Below are 13486 nucleotides of genomic sequence, written 5' to 3'. Positions count from 1 at the left end.
TTTTTAAAACTACCTTTTGTAGATTTTTATATCTTAGTAATATTGATGTGTGTGGTTAGAAACTTAGAAAATATAGACAACTGAAGAGAATACACAAAAAGTTCACCTGTAATTTCAAATAATCTCTAGTATCAAAAATTATTGAAATCTCTTGTTTTAAGATATATCATGAACATGTTCATGAATTTTAAATAGATGCATAATTTTGAATGGTTGCATAGTATTTTATTGTTTGGAGATGAACTAATTTATTAAGCAATCCCTTATGGTGGGGATATTTAGTCTTTTTCCTGGTTTTTTTTCACCATCATAAATTGTATGATAATTGACGTATTTGTAGTTTTATTCTCATGCATATTATTTTAGAAATAGAAGGTAGATCAAAGAGTATGCAGTATTTCAAGGCTTTGGATCCATAATTCTTATGAAGACTGGAAAATAATAGCACATTTGCCACCTAAGTTACCTAAATTTATGGTAGGCAATGAAGAGTAGATTTATTGGCAATGAAGAGTGAATTTTCTTTTCAGTGCAGTACTCGACCAGGATTTTATTAGTTCTGAGACACAGTTTACCTTCTCAGCTATGGTAGCCATTTGTCATTTGCCATAAATCTGATGTACAAGCATGCAATGTAAATTATGGAATGCCATCCTGCAAACTTTAATAGCGTGCTTTGGCCTGCCGTTTAGGTGTTGTTTCTCTCCCGTCTCTAAGTTTCTACATGTTAAAAGCATTCCATGTAAACCTACGGAGACCCTACTTATATGCCTTTGCAGTTTGAGATTTCTGGTTTAGAGGAGAATATCTCATAAGCAGTGGTAACATATGTATTCCCCAATTTTTCCATGTGCCAGTGTCATTGGCTTTGCTGCCTAAGACTCTGATTTCTTTACGTGGATACCCAATGATGTTCATCCACACAGTGGTTTCAGTTGGGAGGGGCTGTTGACTCAGAGTCATACTACATATCCCATCAGGGAGGTCCTGGAAGGCCAGCAAGTCAAATGAAGAGAAAGACGTCAAAAGAGAGGAAATGCTTCGCCAAAGCCAGAACCCAGATCTCTTGATCTACAGGCCAGGACTCTACCTACTTAAAAATTCTTTTTAGTGAAAGCCACTCTTTTATCCGAAATATTATTTGAATCAGTAGTGTTTTACACTTGATTGTGAAACATGATTCAAAACATCACAGAATCTTTTCTTTATTGCCCCTTGATTCATTTGGGTTATTGAGGGGGAAATGTACACCCCACCCCACCCCCACCCCCAAATCCCCTAGTCTTCATTTAGTAAAGCAGCTTTTCTCACCTCATAGGTATTTGGAAATCCTTTTAGGAAGATTCTTCTGGCTTACTTTATCTAAAAGGAAAATTAAGGTAGATACTACTAAGTCTCAAATGTAGGAGAAGGTAACACTTTCACAGTTTGTAGTGTAATGCCAAACTTTTTCTTACTTTTTAAAAATGTTTCCTTAGTGCTATTGTGCTAAGGTGTGCTATGATTAGAGTGAATTCATTTTTGTAATTAAAGTTAACTAATTTTAAGTTTAAAATTTCAACAGCTTATTCTAATGCTGAAAAGATGCCTAACGTTTCTTGCTTTCTTTCTTCCTTGATATGTTTCCAGCTTAAGAAGCTCTTACTGGCACCAGCCAACACTCAGCTAAGTTATAATGAATGCAGTGGCCTCAGTACCCACAACCATGCAAACCATAATCACAGGATCAGAACAAACCCTGCAGTTGTTAAGGTACAAATGTAAAGTTTTTTTAGTACAGGAGGGGAAGTCACAAGGGACTTTGGCTTTAAAGCTATAAAATAAACAATAGGTTTCTATGTGTTAATTCAGCTGGAATCCTGCAGCGGCTTCCTAATGGTGAAACAGATTACGAAATGGGTTTCCAAAAGCAATACTCTAGCTATTTTAAACTAGGAAGAGTTCATCAACGCTTTGTCTTTGGACGATTGAAATGACAGTTCTTACTTCTTGCCTACTTTATGAATACACGCAGCAGCGTGGGCAAATAAAATTTGCTGATAGTCCAGTATCATCTATGAGTGACTTTAAGATGCTGGATTGCCATTTTGCCAACTGTCTAACCTGAGAAAGATTGCTCTGGAATCACCACAAAAGATCTATCTCTGCCATTAATTGCATGGAATGCTGGAATGACATAATTCGGTTAGCGGGCTGTATTAAACAATGTTTGTCTTGCCATTCACTGTGAGTGAAAACGGAGCGTTAAGGGGTACTTAAGAGAATTGTGACTACTGGGCTCTGGCAATCAGTGGCAAATTAAGGTTTAAACCGGCTTTTTTTTTTTTTTTTTTTTTTTACTCACAGTAAAGGCTCTTAGGGTCTTGTTAGTTACATGTTGCTGAGTAGGAACACTGAAATGTAGGAGAAATGAAATAAAAAGCTGCATAAATGTCATTTAGGAATTTTAAATGTAATTTTCTTTCCTTGTTCTGCAAACAATTATTCACAGCTCATAGATCTAGTACACTTAGACTGAACACTTCATTGAAAATCTCATCTCTTCAGAAAACCTATATCCATTCTGATAAGGTTCAGTTCACCAATTTTAGCTTTCTTTATGCCTTGTTTTTAAGACCGAGAATTCATGGAGCAATAAAGCGAAGAGCATTTGTCAACAGCAAAAGCCACAAAGGCGTCCCTGCTCGGAGCTTCTCAAGTATCTGACCACAAATGATGACCCTCCTCACACCAAACCCACAGAGACCCGGAACAGCAGCAGAGACAAATGCACCTCCAAAAAGAAGGTCCACACACAATCTCAGTCACAACATTTACAAGGTAGGCTGTGGACCCAAACACAAGCTGCTGGTGAGGGCGCAGAGGGCAGGGCAAGCCTACGCTGGGCTGAGGATACCCAACCTTCGGGCTTCTGTTCCATCGGTGTCTCTCTTGAAAGGGAACTCAGCACTTTATGATAACTGGGGGAAAAAAAATCCTTCCTTGGACACAGGTTGAACATACCCTATTTAGCTGAAATGCAGCCTAATTCACAATCACCAGAAGGCACCTGAAATGTTAGCCGGGTGGGGAGCCAGGGGTGGTGGAGAGGGAATTGCAACATCCGATGAGGTTTGTAGGAATCTCTGAATTGCTGAGATAACTGAAGTTCTGAGCAAGCTGGGCTAGCCAATTCATGAAAGAGCTTTTATTTTTTCCCTTCCAATAATGGAAAAAAAAATGAGGCACTGTTGATTTGCTTGCTGTCTATCCCTTATGAAATAGTAACTAGTATTTATGCAGTCTCTCATTTATCATGTGCATTCTTCTTGTTTTAGACTACGTGGTATACTCACAAATTTTATTTTGTAAATAAGGATTTGGAAATTCCTGGATATTTTAAAAATTTGCTTTCTATTTAAAAAATATAAGCTTATATTACACGAAACATCTGGGGTGATTTTTATTGTCCCCGTACGTTACTAGAAGGCTGATACTTCTGAGCAGATCAGGGTGATTTGGGGAAAGTCTGTCTTAGCAAAGGTAAATTTTCTTTCTTTCTTTCCTTTCTTTGTTTCTTTCTTTCTTTGTTTCTTTCTTTCTTTCGTCCTTTCTTCCTTCCTTCCTTTCTTTCTTTCTTTCTTTGTCTTCCTTCAAAATATTCTAATTGTAGAGGCCCAACGAGAGCCCATAGAAAGTTGCCGTTGCTTTAAAATATTTAACTTCCACATTATCTGTACCTCTGACTTTGTAGTGGAAGTAGACACATTCTAAAATAGCAGTTATAAACATCCACCTCTTTTTTTTTTCCCTTTTGTTTCCCCAATTCCCCTTCCAGCTGCAGAGTGGTAGCCCCTGATCCCTGTTTTGAACCATGATTATTTCATACAGGTATGCTGTTGCTGCTGCTTTTAATACATCTTTTCTTTTCCAGTGTTTTGAATTTCCCTCTCTCATCCCTACCTCACCATAAACCCGGGATTTTCATATTCCTTTAATATTTTTAATTGGCTCTCAATTAGATTTTCCCTGGTGGATATCTCAAAAATCACTATCCATCCCTTTCTGTCAGTTCAAGGAAATATATTTATCAAAATGGGCCACAGTCTCTCAGTTTGCTGCACCCTGATTGGCCTCTCACATGCATGCGCTGGAACAGTTTTCTCAGTGCAGAACCAGACATGCTGTGGGATTCTAGTGGGTGACCTGAAATGAAGAATTCACTGGGCTACTCCCCACATGGTCCTGGTCATATGTTCATTTTCTGGAGCTGAATTTGAAGCCCCAAACTTGCTGGAACCCTGTAGTCAGTAAACATAGTCCAGCAGCACATGTTTTAAAGTGGGGGGTTTTTTGTTTTGTTTTGTTTTGTTTTAATTTTACTTGGTCCTTTTGGATTTTGAGGGTTTATTAATTTTGTCAATCCATGTACCACTAAATATTATTGTAATCTGTTACAAACCATGGCAGTGAAGAACTAAATTGGCCTATGAAGGACATACACTTTAGATAAAACCTGCTGTATATAGGGTTTTTTTTTTTAAGGTATATATCTGTGGTGAGGCATCAGAAGTATATCCCAGAATAGAACAAAGCTTGTTAAACAACAACAACCAAAGAAAAAAAAATTCCTGTAGTTACTAGAGGTCTAAAAGAAAATAAACATGCAAACATGGCTGGCTGTTAATAACCAACAGGAAATAAATGCTGAGTTTCAGGGATTATTTAAATTATTATTCAAAATTTTAATGTAGAAAATATATGAACAATTAGAAACAATAACTAAGAGGATTTTCTGAGGTTACCTTATTGAACATATTGTCATTTTTTTGCACGGAGCTTCACGTGTGCTCTCTGTACCATTGTAGGGTCCAGTTCTTTTCACTTCCCTAGGATAATGGTCTGGACTTTGGCGATTGTATGGTCCCATTTATTCATTTATTGATTCATTCATCAAAGATATCAGTCATTCATCAAAGATATCATGATCTTCATGAAAAAGATTCATTCCTGTCCTCAAGGATCTTAGAGCCTCTGGTCTACCAGTCATTGGAACAGTGTGGATTAAACTTCCAGTAAACCAAATCAAAGCTCCTCTAGTGGTAGTTTTTGTGAACGTGGAATTATTTTGGGATTAGATTCTGGATGTGCTTTGAAGCTGTGCCCTTCCTGTGACCCTCATTTCCTGTTTGCATTTTGTCCCACGAAATATGACCACTGCCTGTTCCTTTCCTTCCATTGCCATAGGCCTTACTTTTACCCAACAATCAGAATTTGGGGGATCTTCCTTTGAGCATTCCAGATAGGCTACCCCACACCTTGAAAACTGGAATTTCAGTGACCGATTTTCAATGTACATTATTGTGTGACATAGCACATATTCATACCTGGTGATATTTTGTACAGAACCTGTGTGTGTTATCTTAATTATTAGTTGAGCACCATAGAAGTTGGTAAAGTTCCTTCATAAGTGTGTTCTTTTTGAAAGGCTCATTATGTCAGACATATTAGAAAGTTAATGTCAAATCAGTTCATTTATTGGTATATCTGAAAAAGCCAATCAGTCAATGTACCTAATTTGCACAAGACAGCATGAGCTTCATATTTCTGGATGCATATTGGATAGATGATAAACTACTCAATTGTTTAAAAACGAAATCTAAATCTATAAATTAAATACTATGTAAATACTACTTGTATATGTAAATACTATTTGTCCAAGTAAAGTACCTAATTTCAACCTAATTTGGACATAAATAGTATTTTCACATTTCAAAGGGCCTTAATTACTGGTGTTGATTAATTTCCTTTAATATCTGTTGAATGCAATTCCTTTTGATAATAGGGGAAAGAAAACATATTCAGGGCCCGACTCTGCCAGTAACTAGTTTTATGGCCCTGGAAATATCATGCAGCATCTTAGGTCTCAGGTTTTTCATCCATAAAATAAGAAAGTTTATACTAAAGACCTTTTTGGTTTCAAGTCCATGAGTTTCATTACATAAATGACTACCTCTTGACCTTTTGAAAGTAGTTATTTTAATGAGAAAAAATTGACAAAATCTACATACATATAAAAATATCTTTATAGATAAGCATATATATACATAATATGTGGACGTATATCCCAAGTACGTTTCTCATCATGTTTTCCCCTCCTTCTGTTCAAAAGACAAGACTGCCAAGGAGAAGCAATTGAAATTTTGGAGTGAGAAGAAGATTCTTACTCCACCCTTCATAACTGGGAAATGCCTCCTGTAGGAGGGTAAGATTTAGGAAGCAGAAAAAGAAGTAGATGAGCTCTCTTTGCAAGTCTATAGGTCTCTCAACTGATAAACAGTAGTTTTCCTTTAGTTGTCTATCAGATTTGGGGATCTGAAGGCCTTTTAAACTATCTGGGTCAGTGTCCACAATTTGCCATAATCTCTCACTTAATTTTCGGTGAATAGAATAGTTCTTGAGTGAGCTTTGGCCCATAGAAATAACCTATTCTCAGGGCTAGATATAAAATTATACATTTTAGGAGAAAAATCAGCTGAATATTCATAACGTTCTGTCGTCTTGTAGTTACTCTGCTGTTTTCTTGCCTAAACAAACCGTGTACTATATTCCAAATTAAAATAGAAAACATTATTTCTCTCTGATGGTCTGATGCAAATTTTGTATCCTTAACAGGGATGCTACATTTTGGGGAAAATTCTGTTTTCGTATGTGTTTTCAAATGATAGTTTACTGATGCAAATGTTGTTTGGAATTTGTTTTAGCATAATGGACTGTTGTCTGAGTTTGGTCCAATATTCAGGGACTTCCTTACTTTAGCTTTCCAGTTTCCAGTTCCCAACTTGACTTGTAGAAAGAAAACAAATCTGAAAACTCTCAATATTTCATAATTAGTTTCCTTTTTTTTCCTTTAGCCAAACCAACAACTTTATCTCTTCCTCTGACCCCAGAGTCACCAAAGTAAGTATTATGAAATGTAACCATTTTCAGAAAGGGAAGGGGGTTCTAATACATTTGGCTACAGCAACTCCATTTCAGTTTGTTTTTATAAATGTGCCATATCTTCCAGTGACCCCAAGGGTTCCCCATTTGAGAACAAGACTATTGAACGAACCTTAAGTGTGGAACTCTCTGGAACTGCAGGTAAGCCTTACATTTCACTTGAATCTTTTTGTGTGGGTGAGTCTGTATGTGAAATATATATTAGAGTATATTCTCTATGTGATTAATGAAATTCACAGAGTACAAACAACATTGGATAAGAAGTTATCTATAAATATTTTCAGTTGTTTATTTTTTTAGGAGGAGACATTTATTGTGTGTCACACCTGGGCCAGACCCTCTGATATATATCATTGATTTGGATCCACAAATAAACCTATTTCCGATTAAGACACTAAAACTTGAGTAGGAGGAGAAATTAACATTTATTGGTCTTCCACTCAATAGATATGCCAAGCGTATAAGTGGTTTTAGCTGATTTCATAATGACCTCATGAAGATGGTGGTAGTATTTTTCATTTTTAAGATGAGAAAATAAGGTTCAGAGACGTTAAGTAACTTGCCCAAGATTGCAGAGCTAGAAAACAAAGAGCAAAGGTTTGAACTCAGGTTTACTAATTATCAATACTTCACCTGAAATATTTTCTTAATCACCATTGTACTCAACAGTGTAATGCTCTCCTATATATGTTACCATCTTTATATCTTTCCAGTAAAGGAAAAAAATGAAAATATGTCCATTCACCAAAACAAAATGTTCTTATATATTTTAAACAAGAGCAATTTCCTTCACCGTTTGGACTTCTTAATTTATTTGGCCAGTCTTACTTCACATTCTGAAGAGGAAGAAGCTTTAAAAACTTGAACTAACCCCTGAGAAACTTACAAATCCAGAGTTCCTAGGCAGACTTCTGAGTTGGCTGCAAATGGTGCCTTTGCAGTAAGTGCCTAGGTTTAGGCACTTGAACCCCACCAGAAAGTGAATCTGAGGATGTCTGTACAAGAAGTTCCTAGGCTTTGGCCATTGCTGATAAGGGTAAAGGAACAGTAAGTTAAACAAATGCTTTCAACCAGAACTACGGTGCCTACACACACCGTGGACACTGTTACTAAGTTTAATTTCACCCTTTGAGTTTGCTAACTTACTTCCTTATGAAAGGTCTGTTGCATGATTGCATGATTTGGTCAAGCAGTAGAGCAGTTAATTTCATGGTATTTATATATATTTTATATGTGCGTATACAAGTATAAATATATCGTTATATAATAATAGATGTACACACATGTATTCACATATAAAGAATATATATAACATCATTTCTTAAATAAATTACAATTACACGTGTGATCATAAGTAACTTTTGTGTGCGTGTATTATGTGCAGTAGAGGCCTTCTTGTCCGACCAATGAGTGAGTATTTGGTGGTTTTATCTAAAAAGTTGATTGAAGTGTACACAGTTTAATCATTTTACTTTTGCTTAAAACATACAAATTACACATTCAAATATAAAATTTTTGGTATAAGACAGACCTTTGCACTGAACTTAAATGTACTAACTAGGGATCCGTTCATCTTTCTGGCACAAACTTCACTAATAATGCATCAAAGATGGTATTCGCGTTTCATTTCTTGGTTTTTGAAGGAAAATAATTAAGGGTATTTGTGTGGGAGTCTGAGTGCAGAATCATTCTAGGTTTTTATGATTTTTTTAACATAAGTCATAATAATTCCTTATGTTTTCCCATACCATCCACCTACAACTAAGTTGACAGCCCTTCTTTTAGTAATATACCTTTATCGGGTCTTTTAATAGAAAAAACTTTTCTTACTAACATTTCATTCAGTTATATAATATTTTATTATCTGACATAATTTCAGTCACCAGTACAATGGACATTAGTGGATTTGTGAACATACATTACCTTGGCTATAGTAACAACCAGCTGAAAGGAATCTATTAACTAGGAGTGTTTAGGATGGCTGTAGGTGTAAGTTGCTTTGGTTTAGAGAGGTTTGAGAAAGCTTCCACTGTATATACTGATACCAAGCTTTCCATTAAAGAAACATTTTTTTAATTTTTCTCTGATTATAAATAATATAAGCTTACTATAAAAAATGTCAAAAATACAAACTAGTGGAAAAATTGTGTATAGTTCTAAATTGTTTTCTATGGATATTTTTACATCTGTGATCATTTTGTATATACATAATTTTGCATTCTGATTTTTCAGTTAACATTTTAATAAGGAAGTTTTATATCATCACAGACCCTTTATTATCAGGCTTTTCTTAGTGTGCTGTATAACATTAGTTTGAGTAGGTGCATCAAACTGTATCAAAATTTAATTATACTTCTTTGTTACACATTTAGGTTGTTTTAAAGTGTTACCATTTTGAAATAGCACTGCAGTGGAAATCTTTGTTCATAAATTTTTTAAATCTTATTTTTCTCAAAATGAATTACTAGTAGTTATTAATATGAATATAAGGATATAAATATCTTGGGGGCTTCTGATACATATTGCCCCATTGCTTTCCAAAAGAGGTGTTTCCACTTATAGTCCTATTATCACTATGTGGATATATTTGCTTTATTACATCCTTGCTAGCATTGGGTATCTTCGTTTTTAAAATATTTTGCTCATTTATGTGTATAACATCATTTAAATTGCATTCCTTGTACTCATAAGATTATGATGTTACAAAAAAGCACTTATTTTTATTTTCTTCTTGTCAGAAGTTTTATTATTTCTCTTACTGACCTAATTTTAAATAATTTAGTTATACATTTGAAAGGTTAGTAGGCTACACTGTTGAGAATTTATAGAAGATACTTTTTAAAAAAATACTTAGCATCCTAAAAATATATACAGTGGATTTATTTCTGTTGGTGAACCAGAATTCATCTTACTAGTTTAAATCCCTTTTTATTAGTGCTTTGAAAGATTATTGAGTACAATGGAAATCAATTTACCAACATATATAACATATATAATACCTGCTCTATGCTTGCAACACTGTAGATCTTGGGGAATATTTATCAAGCATAAGACATAGAGACTGGGCTTCCCTGGTGGCGCAGTGGTTGAGAGTCCGCCTGCCGATGCAGGGGACACGGGTTCATGCCCCGGTCTGGGAAGATCCCACATGCCGCGGAGCGGCTGGGTCCGTGAGCCATGGCCGCTGAGCCTGTGCGTCCGGAGCCTGTGCTCTGCAACGGGAGAGGCCACAACAGTGAGAGGCCCGCGTACCGCAAAAAAAAAAAAAAAAAAAAAAGACATAGAGACTAATCCATGCAAACCATGGACTATTGTACTTGGCTCATAGTAGGTGCTAAATAAATATTCTTGTTTTTAAGATGTGGGCTTATAGTCAGTTGGGAAAATAACACATATTGTCCAAGTAGCATGAAGGGAAAATATTATTTACTGTTTATAATGTTTTGCTACTTTCAAAAGAAGGTGGGCCCAGAGGTTGTTTTTCATTTGTTGAGCATGGTGGTAATGAGTGCAGATACACATTACACAAGCTGATGTATGGCCAAATTGCATTACATGCAAGAAGGGAATTCAAGCTACAGGAAAATCAAGGGATGAAGAAGAACTTGGAGGCTGTAGAAGGTGGCTAGAAGGAGAAGTTTGAAACCTGCTCGGAGGATGGTATAGGGAGGAGGAGATTGGGGGAGAAGAGGGTTTTTTTTTTTTTTGATAAAGCTATTGTGTGTTTGAAGTGCTAGACAATGTGTAATGTTCATGACCTCCATCCCCACTAAACGTCTTCAGTAAAATTTGTTGTGTAGTAGCGTTTGGAGGATATGACAAACACTGATTGTACCTCAGGAGAATCACCAAAGGGAGAAAATAAGCTTTCATAGGGAACCCTGTAACATGGCTTCAAGTTAAATACCATGATTGTGCAAAAGATTGAAAAGAATTGTAGAGACAGTTCAGGACTGAAGGAAGCACTAAGGCAATACCATTAGGCAGTGAGTGACAGAGTTGATCTGTGGAAAGGAGTTTGGAGGAAATTGAGCGCTCCACTGACTTGGGGTGCCTTAAGGGAGAAAAATATTTGCATCTGATTTTTAAGTGTGTGGGTGGAAAGGAGAGAAGATATTGATGGAGCAGAAGATACTGTATTGTAAATTGAAACATAAAATTGCCAGTATTCAACATTTTTGACATCCCCAAAAAATTGGCAATTTCGTGTGATACTACCTGAACTAAGATACTTTAAAAGCTGCAAATCTCCAAATGAAAGTAGTCTATTATGATTTTTTAAAAAACAGACAGCACAGTTTAGTGAAGCTGAGAAAAACCTTGGCTCTGATATTGGACAAACCCAAGTTTAAATTCTGGGTCTACCCCCATCTAGCTGTAAGGCCTTTGGTCAATTTAATTAAATTCTGTAAGACTCAGGAAGCTTATGTATCAAATGAAGCTGATCACAGTACCTGCATCTCATTGAGTCACTGTGAGGATTAAATGATATCAAACATGAAAAAAGCTTAGTCCAGTGACAGCATATGTGTTCAATAACTATTAGCTATTTAATTACTAATTCTACGTTAAGTTCATTTCTGGAGGTCATTGTACGTTCCTGCTCACCTTTTCAACTTTTGACTACCTTTTACCTGGTGCCTTTTATTGGCCTTTGTGCTAGCTCTTCTTTAGCACTCTCATATATGAAGTTATGTATTCTCTTTTGTGGTAAAATTCCCCTAACTCCCCATGAAATTGAACATATACTGCTTTTGGTGTGGGGCTGGGATTTACTAAATCAAGGTAGAAAAATCTCCCCTTGGGCATTCATTCTCTCAACAACAGGTACTTCTGCTGTTACTACAAATCCTAGAGGCTAGACATTCACTAATAGGCACTTCACATGTATTATTTTTATTTAATTTTATTTATTTTTTTTTTTGCGGTACGCGGGCCTCAGGCTCCGGACGCGCAGGCTCAGTGGCCATGGCTCCCGTGCGCAGCCGTTCTGCGGCATGTGGGATCTTCCCGGACCGGGGCACGAACCCGCTTCCCCTGCATCGGCAGGCGAACTCTCAACCACTGCGCCACCAGGGAAGCCCCACATGTATTATTTTTTGACTGTCTGTCCATTTAATTGTGAAGGAAAAAGCTATATGTCGATTCTAGGTCTGTGGTGGACCCTGGGTTCAAAGCGAGTCGGTCTAACTAGAGATTATGTCTCTTTCCTGATGCCTGAATTTTAAAGATAGTAGTGGACATCTGTTATGTTAAATAGGTTTTATTTCACTTGCCAAGTGTCATTGATTGGTATTGGCTGCCAGAAGCATTGTGTTGAGAAGGATGCTAAGGCCAAGTCTGTACTCAGTGGGAATGTCATGATCAGTTAGTAATGTCTGCCGTCAGTGCAGCAGAAGGGTGGACAGGGTGCGAACAGCATTCAGGTTGTTGATTTGCTGATCCTTCGTATACATGCTTAATGCCTTTGGCTGCAACAGAGGACATGGATCAAGCTGTTGCCCAGGACTTTCTGGTGTCTTCTTATTTAATTTTACAAAGTTTAGTGAAAATTTCCAAACATTTAAGTGAAAACGTAAAGAGTCAACAAAATTCTAAGGCCTCAAGAATAATCCCTCTGCCCCATCTGCAGAGTCTTTGGGAAACGGGAGGGATGAGATAGGAAGTTTGCTTTATTAAGTATCACCAGCTGGTCTGACTTTGTGATTGTCCTAAAGTAGCTCATTTTGGCTGATAAAAAAAAAGCTTCTCTTTTACAGGTGTAAAAACTAATTTGATTCCAAAATAGCTGTTAGTAAAGCAAGGTGAGAGAAAAGAGAATGCTCTTTTGGCAGAAGGCATTTCAATCCATTGCATATGGAGATGTTCAGAGTGCTAGCCTTTTTGCTTCTGAAGTGGGAATGGCAAAGCAATGTCAGCTCAACAAGGTGATGGTTTTAACCACAGGGCATGAAGGAATTTGATTAGGAACCCCCAAACTTTTATTTATATATATTTATTTACATGTACATACATATATATCTATATGTGTGTGTGTATATATATATATATATATACACACACACACATGTATATGTATATATAAATGTTTTATTTTTATTACTGTAAAAGTAATACGAATAAATATAACTAATTAGGAAAATAAGGACAAAATCATCAGCACTCTCATCACCCTAACTGACGAGGTCTTAGCAATGCTTTCCTCCATCGATATGTATATTTTCCCCATGGTTTTCATGATGGTGGATTTGGTTTAAATCGGCAGTTATTGAAATTGCACTTCAGTAGACTTGCACTTAAAAATCCCAGCTCAATAACCCATCACTGAGTAATTTCTTATTCTTTTATGTGGAGTCTTGTATTGTCATTTTTGGACTTCCCATTTCAAAGCTGATTTCGCTGGATGGTATATGGACAAACAGCATAAATTTGCTGTACCCTTTTGGTATATACATCTTTTGTATGTGACTTACCCGTGGGGAAATAGACCAAAGCAAAATAGGAA

At 36.4% G+C, this 13486-nt stretch overlaps 1 protein-coding gene across 4 annotated transcripts in view; it reads left to right on the top strand.

The window, feature by feature from the left end:
• The window catches only part of PPARGC1A (PPARG coactivator 1 alpha), a 662747-nt gene that overhangs the window by 622878 nt on the left and 26383 nt on the right, over positions 1–13486 (top strand). For all 4 annotated transcript variants that reach the window (XM_067735645.1, XM_067735648.1, XM_067735647.1 and 1 more), the window contains 4 exons: positions 1630–1752; positions 2616–2820; positions 6894–6939; positions 7049–7122. In XM_067735645.1, coding sequence (XP_067591746.1) covers positions 1630–1752; positions 2616–2820; positions 6894–6939; positions 7049–7122 — 448 coding nt within the window. The remainder of the gene's footprint in view (positions 1–1629; positions 1753–2615; positions 2821–6893; positions 6940–7048; positions 7123–13486) is intronic.

The sequence above is a fragment of the Pseudorca crassidens genome, chromosome 4, assembly GCF_039906515.1.
Source record: "Pseudorca crassidens isolate mPseCra1 chromosome 4, mPseCra1.hap1, whole genome shotgun sequence".
Classification (NCBI taxonomy): Eukaryota; Metazoa; Chordata; class Mammalia; order Artiodactyla; family Delphinidae; genus Pseudorca; species Pseudorca crassidens.
Note: the sequence above shows the minus strand (reverse complement) of the source record. Positions and strands in the feature narration are given on the sequence as shown.